Source organism: Urocitellus parryii, chromosome 8 (assembly GCF_045843805.1).
Source record: "Urocitellus parryii isolate mUroPar1 chromosome 8, mUroPar1.hap1, whole genome shotgun sequence".
In the NCBI taxonomy this organism is placed as follows: domain Eukaryota; kingdom Metazoa; phylum Chordata; class Mammalia; order Rodentia; family Sciuridae; genus Urocitellus; species Urocitellus parryii.
In genome coordinates, this window is record NC_135538.1 from 53,186,992 (window position 1) to 53,204,950 (window position 17,959).

Below are 17,959 nucleotides of genomic sequence, written 5' to 3' on the forward strand. Positions count from 1 at the left end.
CTCAAATACAACCTGTTAAAAGACTTTTTAATCGTAAGCTTTTAGAAGAAAAATGGTATTTCCTATTTACAAGTTTGTGTGTGTGTGCGCGCGGTGTGTGCGCATGTTGAGCAGTTTTTCAGTCATTTTTCTTTTCTTTTATTTGAACTGTCAATGTCCTTTACTTGTTTCCTGTAAGATTTTTGTTAATTAATTACATATTTTTAAAAAATTAGCCAGGTATGGTGGCACCCACCTGTAATCCCAGTTATTTATAACAGGGATATTATATAATATAGTAAGGCAGGAGGATCATAAATTTGAAGGCAGCCTCAGCAAAATTAAAAAAAAAAAAAAAAAAAAGACTAGGGATCTCAGTGGTAAAGCATCCCCGAGTTCAATCTGCAGTCCAAAAATTGTTTTAGTTCTTTTCTGTGTGACTTGCAAATATCTTTCCTAGCTTTCTGTTCATGTTTGACTTTGTGTATATATATATTTTGCATGTGAAGCAAAATGACATTAAATGGTATTATATACTATCTTTAGTTTAAATGTTAAATAACCCAGATAAGAAACCCTTGGCTTTATGTCAATGAATATTTTATTGATACATTATAATTTTACAAAGTAAGATTCATTTTGCTATATTCGAACATACACATTACATAATTTGGTCAGTTTCATTGTTCATATGTCATCACACTTACATTTTATGACTTATGGATTTTGTGGCATTCTTAGACCCACTCCACTGTTTTCTTCTAGTACTGTAATGTTTTATTTGTTTTTGTGTTTTCACATTTGATTTATTGTAAAATAAAATATGATTTAGGATGTCAACTTCACTCTTTTCTGAGAGGCTAACCACTTGTCCCAATATTATTTGGAAAATAATATATTTCTTCCCTTTTTGAAATGACACGTTTTCATATGCTAATATTCCAAGTCTCTTAGTTATGAGTAATAAACCCTTGAAGCAGGTATTTTCCTAAAATACTTTTTATTCAAATAATTTTTAAAGATTGATGAGAAGGGTTAAATGTTGATTTTAGCCTTATAGTTTTACCCAGTAAATTTGGTTTAAAATGTATATAGTAGGATCAGAGATTTAGTTTAGAAAGGCTAATGGAGTCATCATTTTATATAAATGTCTGCCTTTATGCCAGGATAATGTATTGAATGATAGGATGTGGGGGTTTCTGGCAATTATTATAGAATATTAAAACTGAGACATATACCTGGCCAGACTAATGAATTAAATGTCTCCTCTAATGAATGGTATTATATACTATCTTTAGTTTAAATGTTAAATAACCAGGGTAAGAAACCCCTGACTTCCAGTGTAAGATTTGACTTATATAGTGTTTTAAAGGATTCAATTGACAAGATAGCCTACTTTGAATCTAAATCTTGATTTCTCATAATATTCTCTTAAATTTTGTCCTTGCCTAATTTTTTAATCCATTCTGCTAAAAGATTTTCATTCACCTAGACCATATTTCTTGAATTGCTAACATATGTCCTCTCTCTGCCTACTCCCATTTTTCTTTAAGATGAAAGTATCTGGATGGATCTGGAGGCTTACACCTATAATTCCAGCTCCTTGAGAGGCTTCAGGAAGATCCAAAGTTTAATGTCAGTCTAGGCAATTTAAAGAGACCTGTCCCAAAAGAAAACAAAATACAGAGTTGGGGAGTAACTCTGTAGAGTACTTGCCTAGCATGCACAAAGCCCTGGGTTCAATCCCCAGTACTGAAAAAAATAATAATAAGAAGAAGAAAGTATTTGGTTTATATCATGAATCTTTGGAAGTAGTAAGGAGAATATAGAAATAATATTGTTGATTTTTATAAGCAAGGGTTAATCTTTAGTTGTATAAATTCTAAAACATTTTTAATGACACTAGATTGACTAGACATAGTCTTTTCCCCCACCAAAAAAAAAAAAGAAAATTTTTATTATCATTTTGTTTTTGTAAGTACACCATATTGGAAAAATAAAGAAAGTCCTAATAGTAAAACTGTCAGTTTTTGTAGCCACTCAACACTGTCAATAGAAAGTATAGAATTTAGATTGACTATGTAAAAAGGTAGAAAACAATTTATTTATGATTAGTTGAGCTGTTCTACAAGTGAAATTGATAACATCCTATAAATAAAAATCAATTTTAAAGCAAACTGAAAAACAAAATAAAGTTCTCTGAAATTGTTTTATTCAACCACAAAAAAAAAACATGGCTGATAGTACTTTCTATTTTGCGAATTAAACTGGTTTTTATTTCTTATAATATTTCTATCTTTATTGTGAGATGTTATTATAGACTAATGATTACACATCTTCCTGTTTAAGACATCTATCTGAAGGTATTACTTTTACATTTCCTGACAAGATGTGTAGGGATTGACATTTTGGTTGAGTTTTGGATGTACAAACACATTGGTCTTATTTTGTATCACTGACAGCCCACAGGGTTGGCTGCTATGTGCTGAACTTTCTGTTCTAGACTTTCTGCCAAGTACTTTATGCAAAACTCTGGTTTTAGCGAAACAGGTTTTATTGTTTTTAGTCAAGAGTCATATTATAGGTTGTTGCTAGCTATGTGATACGAACAGAAGAGTTGGTGTGTATATATAGACAGGAAAACAAACCACCACGACAAGCCTGTCTCTGTTCAGCTGGTTGTTTTCCCTCCCATTCCTGTGTCCTTAGTTCATGTTGTTTACTGCTAGAAGCCTGAGATGGTGTAATTTTCTTTTCTAGGAACTTGGAATTAAAATTCCTCGACCACTAGGACACGGACCAAGCAGATTCATCCCAGAAAAGGAGGTATGTTGTTTGTGAAAGTAAGTAGTGAATTGTGTGCTTTTAAGGAATGTTTTTATGACCCTCTTCTTGGCATCTGAACAACTGTTGGTCAACAACATGTTTTATACAGCATTGATAACAGTTAATCATGCTTTGGCAGTGAATCTATGGGATTAGAAAAAGCTGATGTAGGGCTGGAGTTGTGGCTTAGTGGTGGACACTTGCCTAGCACTCAGGAGGCACTGAGTTCGATCCCCAGCATCACATTAAAAAAATAAAGGTATTGTGTCCATCTATATCTAAAAATATTTTTTAAATAAGAAGCTGATGTAGTCATACTGATTTCTAATATATCGTGATGCTTTTTTAATACCCATATTTAATCAAGCAAAGCCAAAACTTGTTAGTTTTAAAAACAAAAACAAAACAAAACCTAATAATACTTCACCTGCTTATATGTAGATCTTGCTTAGGTTTGCCTATAAACTGAGTTACTTGATCCTGACCATCTCCATAGGCTGGTATGACCACTAGATTGGGTCTTTAATTCTATGTATGTAAAAACAACTGTGCTTTATTTTCATAATAATTGTTTGCTATTGGTTAATTGTGGTTCTCCTTAAATTGAGTGAGAGTAGGTGGTGTATTTGCAAGTTCTGCAACTTTGATAATAAAAATACACTTCTTGGTTTGGATTCTGGCCAGGTCTGCAAGCAGCCAATCTAGATGGCCTTTAATGTTCAGCCTTTGTTGTTTATCCCCTACTGTATAATGTGACAGTTTATTCTTCTGTTTTTTGCTACCAATTGAGTTTAAATTATTAATCCCCCTCTTAAGTCAAATTTTAATATGAAATTTACGATTTATGTAACCATGGTATTCCTCTCATTTATTTATACAGATTCTCCAAGTGGGGAGTGAAGACACACAAATGCATGCTTTATTTGCAGATTCTTTTGCTGCTTTGGGTCGTTTGGATAACATTACATTAGTGATGGTTTTCCACCCACAATATTTAGAAAGTTTCTTAAAAACTCAACACTATCTACTGCAAATGGATGGGCCATTACCCCTACATTATCGGCACTACATTGGAATAATGGTATGTAAAAATTAGGTGAAAAAATTTTCTGCCTGCTTTTATTAATCTCTTTAAGAGATAGTTAATGCTTTAAACATGGGGATAAATACTTATATTTTGACTTATGATAGGATTCCTATTAGGTAGTTTCTGGTTGTTTTTGTTTTTAAATAAGTATGGTCCCAAGTATAACAAAAATTATGCCATTTATTTGTATGATACTGAAAGCTATTCTCACTTAAAGAATAAAATAGAACACAAGATCTATTTTATTATTATATACAGTTCTGATTGGCATAAGTGGTGATAATCCTGTTTAGTTTGTAAATACTATTGTGTCATTTTATGGTTGACAACTTAATTGAAGTTTCTTATTATTTTGTGGTTCTGAAAGTTGATATATAGGTAAAATTTTTACAGTTCAGATATTTTTATCAGATATTTTGTTCTTAGACTATTCTTGAGGTATTTTTGTGGTGTATTTGAAATTTTTAAATGTTTATGTGAAAACTTTTCTAGTTCATGAAAAGTTGTGAAACCATACTAATCAAAAACTTAAACCGGGCTTGGTGATGCATGCCTATAATCTCAGTGGCTCTGGAGGCTGAGGCAGGAGGATTGAGAGTTCAAAACCAGCCTCAGCAACTTTGAGGTGCTAAGCAACTCAATGAGACCCTTTCTCTAAATAAAATACAAAATAGGGCTGGGGATGTGGCTCAGTGGCTGAGCGTTCCTGAGTTCAATCCCCAATACAAAAAAAAAAAATTAGCTATTTTGCATGTTCTAAGGAAAATAGATTGGTACTAGTTCAAGGTTTTAACTTTTGGGGCTGGGATGGTGGCTCAGCGGTAGAGCGCTCATTTAGCACATGCAAAGCCCTGGGTTCGATTCTCAGCACCACATAAAAATAAAAAAATAAAGGTATTATTTCCAACTACTTCCAAAAAATTAAAAATGTTTTTTAAAAAAGGTTTTAACATCTGTAATTAGAGTATCTTTTCATTTTTTCTTAAGGCTGCAGCAAGACATCAGTGCTCCTACTTAGTGAACCTGCATGTAAATGATTTTCTTCATGTTGGTGGAGACCCCAAGTGGCTCAATGGTTTAGAAAATGCTCCTCAAAAACTACAGAATTTAGGAGAACTCAACAAAGTATTAGCCCACAGACCTTGGCTTATTACCAAAGAACACATTGAGGTATGTAGTGAAGTAATAAATCTTGAGCATCATTTATATATATTTTTTAAAGATTTTATTTTTCAGAGCAGTTTTAGTTTCCAGTAAAATTGCCCAGGAGTTCTCATTTTCTACTTCCTTAACCCCCTCCCACAGACACGCATTTTTCTCCTATTATTAACATCTAGGATTTATGTGATACATTTTTTTAATTTGTTTGGTGCTGGGGATTGAACCCAGGGATACATAACACATCCCTAGCTTTTTTTTTTTTCCTAATATTTTAGTTTCAGACAGGGTCTCATAAAGTTGCTTAGCATCTTGCTAAGTTGCTGAGGCTAGCTTTGAGCTTGCAACCCTCCTGCCTCAGCCTCTTGAGTCACTAGGATTATAGGCATGAGTCACCATGCCCAGTGTGTGGTACATTTTTTGTGACTGATGAACCATCTGATATATTGTTATTAGCTAAAATCCATAGTTCACACTAGTCTAGTGTTCACTCTTGATGTTGAACACTTCTGTGGATTTTCACAAATGGATAATGTCATGATACCATTACTTATAATACAGAATAATAAATAGCATTTCCCTGTGCTGCTGCTATTCATCCTTTTCCCCTTCCCCTTGACATAATTAAAAATTTTAATCTTTTGATAGGAGTAGGAATTACTGAAAATTGAAAGACATCTATAACTGTTCTAGAATATGACATCAAAATATTTCAAACACGAACTGGGCATAATGGTGCATGCCTGTAATTCCAGCTACTCGGGAGGCTAAGGTAGGAGTATCACAAATTCAGAGCCAGCCTGGGCAATTTAGGGAGACCCTATCTCAAAAAAATAAAAAGGATATTAAAAAAAGCAAAAAACTTAACACCAAAAAACCAAATAACCCAATTATAAATTGGCAAAGGAACTGAATAGACACATCACAGAAGAAGAAATATGGTCAACAAATATATGAAAAAAATGTTCAACATCTCTAGCAATTGGAGAAATACAAATGAAAACTAATTGAGATTTCATGTTACTCTAGTCAGAATGGCAACAATCAGGAATACAAGTAATAATAAATGTTGGCAAGGATGTGGGAAAGGGTTCACTCATACATTGCTGATGGGACAACAAATTGGTGCAACTACTTTGGAAAGCAGTATGGAGATTCCTTAGAAAACTTGCAATAGAACCACCATTTGACCAGTGAGACTTAAAACAGCATACTACAGTGACACAACCACATCAATATTTAAAGCAGCTCAGTTCTCAACAGCTAAGCTATGGAACCAACCTAGGTGCCCTACAGCAGATGAATGGAAAAGAAAATGTAGTGTTTACACAATGGAATATTACTTGCCCATAAAAAAGAATGGCTTAATGACATTTGCCAGAAAATGAGTGGATCTGGAGATTATTATGCTAAGCTAAAGAAGCCAATCCCAAAAAACCAAAGGTTGAATGTTCTCTCTCATATGTGAATGCTAACGCACAACAAGGTGGGGAGGGGAAGAATGGAAGTTTAATAGATTAAACAAAGGGGAATGAAGGAAAGGGAAGGAGGAAAGGAAAAGGAAATACAGTGGCATAACTTTCTGACATAACTTTCCTGTGTACATATATGAATACACCACAGTGAATCTCCACATCAAGTACAACCACAAGACTGAGATCCTAATTAGAATAAGATGTATTCCATATTTGTATAAATAAGTCAAATTATACTGTACTATCATCCATAACTAAAACCAAAAATTTTTTAAATAATAAAAAGTTAGAGATGTAGCTCAATGGTAAATCACCCCTGGGTTCAATCCTATGTACTATATATAATAAGTAAGTAAATAAATAAATATAACTTGATGATTTAGGAATATTGAGAGTCTAGTTGTTCAAGCTGCTATCCTAAAAATTCTTTGAGAAGGCCTGATAATAAACAAAAAGACATTCACACAGTAGCTTCTATTCTAAACTCAGATTTATTACATTTGAAGTAAAAACACAGTAATTCATTCATAATCCTACACTTAAAGTACAGCAACTTGGGCTGGGGTTGTAGCTCAGTGGTACAGCACTTGTCTGGCATGTGTGAGGTTTATTTATTTAAAAATAAATATATTGTGTCCATCTACAACTAAAAAATTGAAAAAAGAAATATAGCAGTTACTTTTAAGCAAAATGTATTTGATTACCTTTTAAAGTCAGTATTTCAAAAAATCAAAATAATGATGAGCATGTTACTAACAAACACATTAAGCTGTATTCATGGATACATTTTCATAAAAATTATCAAATCATGGGTTTTACATGTTTACTAGATTTCGTGTAATCCTGTTTTCAATAGATTAAATACTAACGTGAACTATATATCTTCATCAATACCACACCCAGTTATAAAAATATGTTCTCTCTTTTTTTCCCCCAAGGGGCTTTTAAAAGCTGAAGAGCACAGCTGGTCTCTTGCGGAACTGGTCCATGCAGTTGTTCTTCTTACACACTATCATTCTCTTGCTTCATTCACATTTGGCTGTGGAATCAGTCCAGAAATTCATTGTGATGGTGGCCACACATTCAGACCTCCTTCTGTTAGTAACTATTGCATCTGTGACATTACAAATGGCAATCACAATGTGGATGAAATGCAGGTCAACTCAGCAGGAAATATTTCAGTAAGTGTCTATTATTTGTTATGAGATTGTAATAATACTAATAATCACTGTAATTGTTATTTTTATTTGGTTCCTTGGACAATCCATCCTGTTAAGTCTATAAAGATATTAGACCCCCTATACTTATTCATTCAGTAAGTATGAATTTATTTACTGCCTCCAAATGTCCACCACTAGTCAGAACTTTAAGGGATATGTCAAAACTAAACACCTCTAGGAGATGACACTCAAATAATTTTAGTGTCAGGAGCAAATAGTTTTTACCCTTGTAGGGTCAGCTAATGCCAAACGGCTACAGCAGTGAGATGAGAGGAGTCTGAAAATAGTGTGGCCTGGTGGTGGAGATTTGCTGGTGCCAATCAGATCCTTTTCTTCCCTTTTCTGTAACAGAAACCAACCGGCTTTTTTAAATGTTCATCTTTTAGACGATTTAATCATCTTTGATTTGGAAATTTCTCCCTTTAAAATTCCTTTTCATGTTTAGTTTTGCATAGATACAGAAGGTGGTATCCAATGAATATAAATTTCTTAAAATGCTTTCACTCTTTTCCTTCTCTTCTGTCATATTTTGCTTTCTTATTCCTTTGAAACAGAATAAGTTTAATTTTCTATAAGTAAATTTTAGTTCTTATATACAGTTGGTCAAAATTCTCTCTGCATTCTTTAGCCATAATTTAAAAGCAAGGTTTTACTTTATGCTTCAAAAGAGAAATCACAGAAGTAGCATCACAGTTATCTGAACCCACTGCACACATATTCTCAGTTGTTTTATTCTTTTTAAAGAAATTTAGGTATGTTAAACTGCCTGTGACTTACATATTTGACTTTGGGAAAATTATCAAATCTCTCTAAGCCTCAGTTCTTTCATATTTAAATAAAGGTTAAAAAATAAATGTGAGGTTTAAATTAAATATCTCTAAGGAAGTAAAGTAGCTAGTAGAGAGTGCTTGGTATTTATCAGAGTGAAATTAGCACATGAAGGAATATAATTTTCCTAAGATTGATCACAGTTCTATTCTAATAAGGTCCAAGACAGTCAGTTTCACTCTCCATTGAGCTACCTGAATCCATGCTGTAGGTGTGTATATGGTCACTGACTGTTTATCACAGCTTGGAAGTTATAAAAGGATCCAAGAGAGAGTATTTCAGTTTCTAGGATGCTTGGCGTTGATTGTTGTCCTTCCTTATCAGTAATTTAGTACAAGGCTGAAGAAAAATGACTGTATTATTTTTAGTTATCTATTAAAAGCCATAATAGGTTAGAGTGAAAAAATAAAAGCTTTTATTTATCTAATAGATATGCTTCCCATTCCCAGGTTTTAAGTTGGATCCTTTTAAAAGGTATATAAGCTCATACTGATGGCACTCGACAATGAGTCCATATAGCTTGTTCTCCCAAGATATCTGATTCAGCGCTTCAGATACAAAGAGTAAAATGCAAATAAAAAGAAATTCCATATACATTATTAATATTTCAACATTAAAATGAATGCCATAATTTTTTAAAAATTTTTTTACCACTATCAACTTAACAAATTAGTTAAGAAACAGACTTTGTTTCCTTTCCCTCTTGACAATTTGTCAAAAATTTTCCTTCCTGCCAGCCACAGTGGCACACATCTATAATCCCAGAGAGTCCAGGGGTAGGAGGTAGGAGAATCACAAGTTCAGGCCAGTTTCAGCAATTTAGCAAGATGCCGTCTCAAAAAAAAAAAAAAGGTCTGGGGATGTAGCTCGGTGTTAAAGCTACCTTAGGTTCAGTCCCCAGTACTAAAAAATAAATAAGTCAGAATTGTTTTTCCTAAGAATACTTACGGTTTGGGCTCTTTATCTTAGAGGAAAACTGGTAAAATAAGTAAATTAATTTAATGAGAAGTAATGTGAATTGAGAGAGGTCTTAAAATATGTGTATGTGCTTGCGTGTGTATTTTAACTTTGAGTCATTCTATTAAGAAACCTAATCTTTTTTGGCCCTTTTTTGTTTGATTATTGACCTTAAGAATAATAATGGAAGTGTGCCAAAAGAGTTTTCAGTATCATCACAGAGATACATCCACCAAGGAATTACTAGAAAGGCTTAGTATAGGATATTTTGGTATAACTGGATCATATGAAGATATAAAGATAGTCTCTCGTAATATAGAATTGCCATGACAGTCATTCTCCAACAAATATTTCTAGAGTTTCTACTATATACCAGGTGTTGCATAGGCTCTGAATATACCAGTAAATTAAACAGGTAGGACTATTAGCCTTATGACGGTTTGGTCATGGGGGAATCAGGCTTTGGATCAGTATCATGCTGATAGAAGTTAAGATTGGTACTTTGAAGGAAAGAGCAGAATGCTGTGTGACAATAATTAGGGATTGTGGGGCAGGAGGTAGATAGTTACAAGAATCATATTAAGCTGACACCAAAAGAACCAATAGGTTGAAGCTAGGAAAAGAGTAAAAAACAGGAGTTTTGGTTTTTGGTGGGATGGTGTTTTCTTGTTGTTTTGGGGGTTTTTTGGTACTGAGGATTGAACCCAGGGGTGCTTAACCACTGAACCACATCCCTAGCCCTTTTTATTTTTTATTTTTAGACAGGGTCTCACTAAATTGCTTAGGGCCTTGCTAAGTTGCTGAGGCTGGCTTTGAAATTGCAGTTTTCCTGTCTCAGCCTTGTGAGCTGCTAGAATTATAGGCATGCGCCACCTTGCCCTGTAAAATAGGAGGTCTTAAGAACATTCCTGGCAAAAGAAATGAAATCATAAAGGGGGAAAGATTAATTTGTATTTGAAAATTGAGATTTGAGATTTTAAAACTTCTTTTATATCCATTCTATATATTCTGTAGATTTGATCTAGCTTTTATAGTAAAGATATAGTAGGGTTTAGAAATATAAATCTTGGCTACCCCTTATGGTTAGGACCCATTTGTATAGATGTGACACTGCTGTAGTCATCTCATCAAGAGACAACTGCTAGCCCCATTTGCAAGTCATTTGGCCAACTCCAGCCAAGGGAGAAGATGTTTCATTTTAATACATAAATTGTATACAAAGAACAGTTATTATTTTAAAGATGATAGACATGTTGACAATATATGCAGTATACAGTTGATAGGAAACCACTTTAACATTTAACTGACTTAGCAAGTAGAAGTTAACTATAAAATATTCATTGTTTTAAATCGACAAGTAGTGTTAAATTTTCATTTTTACAGGAGTATAAATAGTAGGGACATTATTTTAAGAATGTATTTTCCTATATTTTGATGGTCTTTTGAAGCAGACTTAATAAAATACATGATGTATATAACATCGTGTTCTCTTTTCAGGTAAGTGAATCCTTCTTTGAGGTTGAAGCCCTCATGGAAAAGATGAAGCAGTTACAGGAATGTAGAGATGAAGAAGAGGCCAGTCAGGAAGAGATGGCTTCACGATTTGAAATAGAGAAGAGAGAGAGCATGTGTGTCTTCTCCTCAGGTAAGAGCAACTACTATACAATATTGCAAACCCACCTTTTTTATTTAAAGAATTTAGGTTAGTTTTAAAACATCAATCCAAATATATTTTTGTCATTTTGGAGAGGATATTGTATATGTAGTCCTACTTAGAATTTTTAAAGCAGGCAACTTAAAAAAAATTATAAGTGAAAAACAGCAGTATTTCTAACTTAGGTCATCTGAAAAAGAATATGTCCAAAAACTGTCTCAAATATATTTGACAATCAAAGAGTGGGGAGAAAGAGTGTGTCTTTGTATAAATGGAGGTTGGGTACTGGCTTGTTTTTCCTTGAGGGGATATTTTTGTTTCTATTTGTGCCTAAAGGTGTAGAGTTGTTATTGTCATAAAATACTGTTTTGTTAAAACTAATCTCATCAACTCCTTAACATGATGATTGAAAAAGAACTAAGGGGCAGTGTGGGAAGCATTATAAAAATGTCAACTCACAGGACCTTTAGTTTCATCATTTTCATCATATTGTATAGCGTTAATGTTTAATAAAAATAGTCAAGTACTAAATTTTAGAGCATAGCTTATCTTCATAGTCGTTATTATCACCTTAAAGATCATCCAAAACAGCATTCTACCTTGAACACATTTGGGGGAGGGGTGGATACCAGGAATTGAATCAAGGGGTGCTGAAACACTGCACCCTAGCCCTTTTTATTTTGAGATAGGGTCAAGTTGCTAAGGGCCTGGCCTAGTTGCTGAGGCTAGCTTTGAACTCATGATCTTCCTGTCTCAGCCTCCCAAGTCTAAACACATATTAAGGAGAACCTAAAGTCTATAAATTGGGGTGGGGACACAGGGAAAGTGAAAGAATAAAGAATAAAAAGCATACAGAATTCAACTATGAATATTTACTTTGTAATGGAGTATCCTCTTTTACTATATTCAGTTTACTGGTAAGTAAGGTACTTCTTTTATTAAGATTCCATTTTGGTTGATATGGGTTACTCAGTGACATAGAACTGGTTTTCTTATTTTCACTTTTGTTATGGGAAAAATGAATTTCAAGTATCCTGTTTCTGAAAAGCTTTCCATGACTTTAAAAATCATTTCAGATGATGAAGAAGTTACACCAGCAAGAGATGTCTCTCGTCATTTTGAGGATACTAGTTATGGCTATAAGGATTTCTCTAGACATGGGATGCATGTCCCAACATTTCGTGTCCAGGTAAAATTATAGCTTGTATGCATGTGAGTGGTTAGAAATATCTTAGCATGACTTAAAAGAAAAAGCAACCTAGATTTGAGAAGTATGCTAAGTACCGTGCAAGCAGTATCTCACGAACAACAGAAGCTATATCCTCTAGTTCTAGAATAAAAGTTGAGAATCATCAATTAGCAAATACTTATTCTGTACTCTAATTTTATAAGATTACTTCTAATTCATCAGTAGAGTCATATGTAGTTTAAGTGTATATTGTATAGTATTGCTTAAATATTTAGTTTACATAAGTAAATATTTAATTCAGATGAGTTGATACAACTTTCCCAATTATCATTAGGGGCCAGTGTTAATTAAATAATAGATATTTTGCCAGAATTATGAAAGAACTATTATTTTTTCACATTTGGTTAAAGGGAAAGGGACAAAACTTAGGCACAAAGAAGAGTTAAAGAATTTGTACTTGATAGTTAAACTGTGTCATGAAATATAATAGGTTAGAAATTGAAGAAATAATTTCAGGCTGAAAATTTTTGTGGAGGGAGATGAGCATTTGAAGGATTTGTGTGCCAAAAAACAAGGGCAGCACTTAGTGGTAGAGTGCTCTCTCAGCATGTACAACACCCTGGATTCAGTCCCCAGCACCAAAAAATAAAAATAAAAAAGCATTGTAATCAGAGAAGAGTAGGAAAGAACTGAGCTTAGATTTCGATATATAGAGTAAGGAAAGGAATCATAAGGAGACTGAACTACTGTGAGCTTCAGCAATAATTCAAACTTCTATATTAGTGAGAAGTTAAAATTAATCAGGTGTGCCTTAAATGCCAAAACAGTTTATAGTAGATTAAATGGGGGTTGTAGGTTTTTGACCAAAGTGATGGCATAATGTCAACATAGAATAGTGGGGGCTTACTAAGTTTTATTTGAGGTAGAAATAAAGGCAAGGAGATTTTATGTAGGAAAATTAAGAGACTCAGTTAATAAAGCTAAAAGACTAAAAGGTAGAGAAGGAATAAGTGATGGACATATTAAATTAGAAGTTCACAAAATTAGCCAGGCATGGTAGCACATGTCTGTAATCCCAGCTACCAAGAGATTGAGGCAGAAGGATCACAAATTTGAGGCCAGCCTGGACAACTTAGATCCTGTCTCAAAATTAAAAGGGCTGGGGATGTAGCTCAGCGATAGAGCACTTGCCTAGCTGGGTTAAATCCCCAGTGTTACAAAAGAAAGAAAGAAATTCCTAAACTTTGAAAACCAATTGGATGGCTGTAGTGATAAGAAATGAAAGAGAACTCTCAAGCTGGGCTGTGTCTGGGGCTCAGTGAAAAGTCAGAAAGAGAAAACTGGAAATCAGTGCTTGTGTGTAAGGGGACAAGACTCCCTTGGTTCTTACCTTGCTAAGTTAGAAAACATAACCTCTTGTGAGTTATAGTATGGAAGTTGAAAACCTTGGACTGGAGTACAAGTGAAGCTCAGAGTGAGGGATGAAGGTAGTAGATTCCAGCTACCAGTGATCTCACAGAGCTGTATTTGGCCACATTTTAATTATTCATGTTAATTCTATTCCCTATGTTTAGGACTATTGCTGGGAAGACCATGGTTATTCATTGGTAAATCGCCTTTATCCAGATGTGGGACAGTTGATCGATGAAAAATTTCACATTGCTTACAATCTTACTTATAATACAATGGCAATGCACAAAGACGTTGATACCTCAATGCTTAGACGGGCTATTTGGAACTATATTCACTGCATGTTTGGAATACGGTTAGTCTGTTTTCTTGTGTTTATAAAGAGGTATTTCCCTCTAGGCTAAATTATTCAGGTGCTTAGAACACACACAGGCACATATACTCAAGATCATCCCCTCGTCCTGTAACTTTTTTTTTTCTTTTAACATCTGTGCTTCAGGGAACCCCATTATTGCAGCTTAGTTTTTCCCCTCTCTTCTAGTGAGGCAAGGGGGAGAGTTTAGAGACATTGACAAGAGTTAAATGACTGCTGCCTCCAAGAAAGGGGAAGGCAAACAAGTTGATTCCAGAACATAGATGAAAAGAGGCAGTTTGTCACTGAGCATCTTTGTCTTTCTGTGTCATCTTTTATCTTCTGCCACACTCATATTGTTACCTTCTGGTAATTTGGTACCTTTGTATTGCCCCTCCAGCTGTTCTCAAGTGCCTTCTGAAGAGTACCTATTCCCATAAAACTTCATCACAAAGGAAAATTCACGTCCTCACTGTTAGGTTTTTAGCACATTGTGGTGTGTACAAAATGCAGCCATTATTTACTACCTTCCCTCACTCACACACACACTCCTTGCTGCATTGCTTTCTGGTTATTTTAGCAAAAAAAACAAAAAACAAAAACATCTTTCTGTTGCTATTCATTTTATCAGAGATTCTGGTCAAAAACCTTTTAATTTATTTTAAACTACTTGGGCATTTAAGACACATATGATGAGTTTTAAACTAACTTCCACTAGTCAGTGGCCAGATTTGACTTTGGTTTCCTGAATGGCTGTAGGACAGGCTTTGCCAAGAACTTTCTCCCTTTTCCACTGAAAACCCAATAGGCAAGTTCAGTATTTTTGTGATCTGGACTCCAAATAGGGAAAAGCAGACAGCAGTGCATGCAACCATCTTGCCTTAAAGTAAGCCAGCCTCTCCTAAATGTAGACACTGTGAGACCATATATAGAACACCCCCCCCCCATTGCCTTTTTTCTCATCTAATCCCAGAAACTGCAGTTTTTATAAAATATAATTGTGCCAACAATGGCCTAATTGATTAATTTTTAAAATTTCAGCAGTTTTTCTAAGCTGTGTTCTCAGAATTGGTTACCCATAGTGTAATTGCTTTTTCATGATTGTAAATATACCCTTTTATTTGGACCCAGTGCTACAGTGTTAATATTCTTAAATTTTAGGAATGCTTTGCTTGGGCAATAAGTTCTTCACTTTTTACCTTCATACTCACCCACTGACCCCCAAGTAAACATTGTAAAGCTATCTCATTTAAGGGAACTGGTGCCTGAAGAAAGGAGGGAAAAGAATATACCATGTAGCTGGGCATGCTGGTTCACCCTGTAATCTCAGCTACTTCAGGGGCTGAGGCAGGAAATTACAAGTTTGAGACCAGACTTGGCAACTTAGTGAGACTCTATCTCAAAATAAATAAATAAATAAATGGAATTAAATTAAAGGGCTCTGTATATAGCTCAGTAGTAAAGCACCCTTGTACCACACAAAATAAAGAATATAGCATTTATTTTCTGTAAAAAGAAAATAGACTATATGTTGAAAATATTGTTAACTCTTTTTTAACAGATATGATGACTATGACTATGGTGAAATTAACCAGTTGTTGGATCGTAGCTTTAAAGTTTATATCAAAACTGTTGTTTGCACTCCTGAAAAGGTTACCAAAAGAATGTATGATAGCTTCTGGAGGCAGTTCAAGCACTCTGAGAAGGTATGTGCCTGCTGTGGCTTATTACTCTGTAACTTATCAGTATTCTTACACTCTTTCACATAACCTAATAGCTCTCAAACCCTCTCCCTTGGAACCAACTCAAAGAACAGCATTCTAGGACAGCTGTCTCAGGTTCCCCTTGCAAGGGAAACCCATGATGGTGAGAGATAAAGACGACAGGTGGACTGCCCATTCTCAGAAGCAATGGAATAGCTGTCATAACTTACGAGAAAGAAGACTATTTTGCATGAGCTCTTTTTAATTGTGTATAGGTAGAAATGTCGTTTTTTTTTTTTAAACATCTTTATAGAAATTAATGATGTGGCAGGGAATAGTGGTATTCTGATAGAGCAGTATCTAGAGTTTCTGAACTACAACAAACATTCAAGAAGAGGTATGATCAAATATAGATGAAAGCTCTAAACATCTATCTAAAAAGAATATCAGATAGCTTTTGTTTTGAGAAATTGATATTCTGTTCAATAAACAAGGCTTCAAAGTTATTTGGTACTATATAGAAAATGTACAGTTAGCCCAGCACATCTGTAGGTTCCAATCTGTGGATTCAGGTAATTTTGCAAATATTTAAAAAAAAAACAAAAAACCTTGCATTGTATTGAATATGTACATATTTTTTCTTATTTCCTAGATGATACAATGTAAACTATTTACATAGCATTTACATTTTATTATAAGCAATATAGAGATGATTCGAAGTATATGGGAGGTTATATGCAAATACTGTGCCATTTCATATGAGAAACTTGAGTATCTAAGGATTTTGGTATCCAAGGGAAGTTCTGAAACCAATACCTCATGGGTACCAAGGGACAACTGTACTTATTTTTGGTATTTGATTATTAGTCACTGAAAACCTAAATGTTTATAATCCTCTCTTATATGATGTTGTATTTTATATTCAGGTTCATGTTAATCTGCTTCTTATAGAAGCTAGGATGCAAGCAGAACTCCTGTATGCTCTGAGAGCCATTACCCGCTATATGACCTGATGCCTTTGCTCCGTTAAAGATGATTCTGGAATAATCAGCAGATATATAGTCTACAAGGGGAAGGTACCAAGCCCCAGGACCAATGGTAGATAAAAGAATTCAGAAATCCATTGTGCCATAATTTTTTAGTTTCTGCTATTTTACTGTGGAAATACCACTGCTGACACAAGCAGTGAATGCTTGGCAGCTTCAGGGTTAGAGCTGTGAAGAAGGCTGCTGTTTACAGTATTTTGCTTTTTGACAGTACAAGACGCTGTATAACTGTTTTAATTCAGCAAAAAGTAACTCTCCAAATCCTGTTGCTTTTATGTTAAATAATGAGAATTGGAGCATGCAAAGAATGGAACTTGGATAATAACTTAAGATTTATACATAAAGAATTTTAGAAGACTTTGGTGCTGCTATCCCAGCTGGTGGAATAAATAGGTGGCTGTTCCAGTTAAGCTATTAGTGATTAAAGTGAACACTGCTACTATCTGAGCCTACATACATAATTTGTGTGGTTTCAAATTAAACTTGCATATATGTTAATTTTTTGCATCTAAAAAGCCTAGAATTATTACAGCTCAGCAAAGACCGTTTTGATGGTAACAGTTCATTTCGTTCATTATAGTTTTTTTAATTCAGTCATTGGATGATGTTAAATCACTATGGCATTCTTAAAAATTTTTCTTAAAAAGCAATCTTAAATGAAAGTCTGTGAATTTTAAGAAAACCTGGCTGTCTTTTGACGTGCTGTCTTGCGACCCTCTGACCCTGGAGGGCAGCTGTCTCGTGCAGTATTTTTGTTTCCAGCAGCAAAGTTGTGGAAATATCGCTGTAGACGGCTGTGAAGTCCCAGGTGCGTTCTATCCCTGTGCTCCTGCCCACCTGATGGCCCCAACTATAAAGATGTGCAGCTCCTTTAATAATAAAGCTGGAAAATATTTTTAGTCAGGTTATCAAATTTGATTTATAAAAATGTTAACTTTGTTTGAAATACAAACAGGTTTGAAAAAAATGTATTAAGTACTTTGTATTCTGGAAGCGTGAATTGCTTTTGAAGTCTGTCAGTATTATTGGTATTTTTCAATAAAGAATAATTTTCTCCAATCTAATTTGCTATTTC

General features: G+C 34.3%; 1 protein-coding gene across 2 annotated transcripts in view; it reads left to right on the forward strand.

Moving 5' to 3' along the window:
- Positions 1-17,005, forward strand: part of Sesn1 (sestrin 1) — a 109,889-nt gene extending 92,884 nt beyond the window's left edge. For both annotated transcript variants that reach the window (XM_026389613.2, XM_026389614.2), the window contains exons 2-10: positions 2,740-2,805; positions 3,686-3,886; positions 4,880-5,062; positions 7,464-7,706; positions 11,028-11,175; positions 12,261-12,373; positions 13,948-14,138; positions 15,697-15,841; positions 16,765-17,005. In XM_026389613.2, coding sequence (XP_026245398.1) covers positions 2,740-2,805; positions 3,686-3,886; positions 4,880-5,062; positions 7,464-7,706; positions 11,028-11,175; positions 12,261-12,373; positions 13,948-14,138; positions 15,697-15,841; positions 16,765-16,851 — 1,377 coding nt within the window. In that variant the 3' untranslated portion in view covers positions 16,852-17,005. The remainder of the gene's footprint in view (positions 1-2,739; positions 2,806-3,685; positions 3,887-4,879; positions 5,063-7,463; positions 7,707-11,027; positions 11,176-12,260; positions 12,374-13,947; positions 14,139-15,696; positions 15,842-16,764) is intronic.
- The last annotated feature ends 954 nt before the right edge of the window (positions 17,006-17,959 follow it).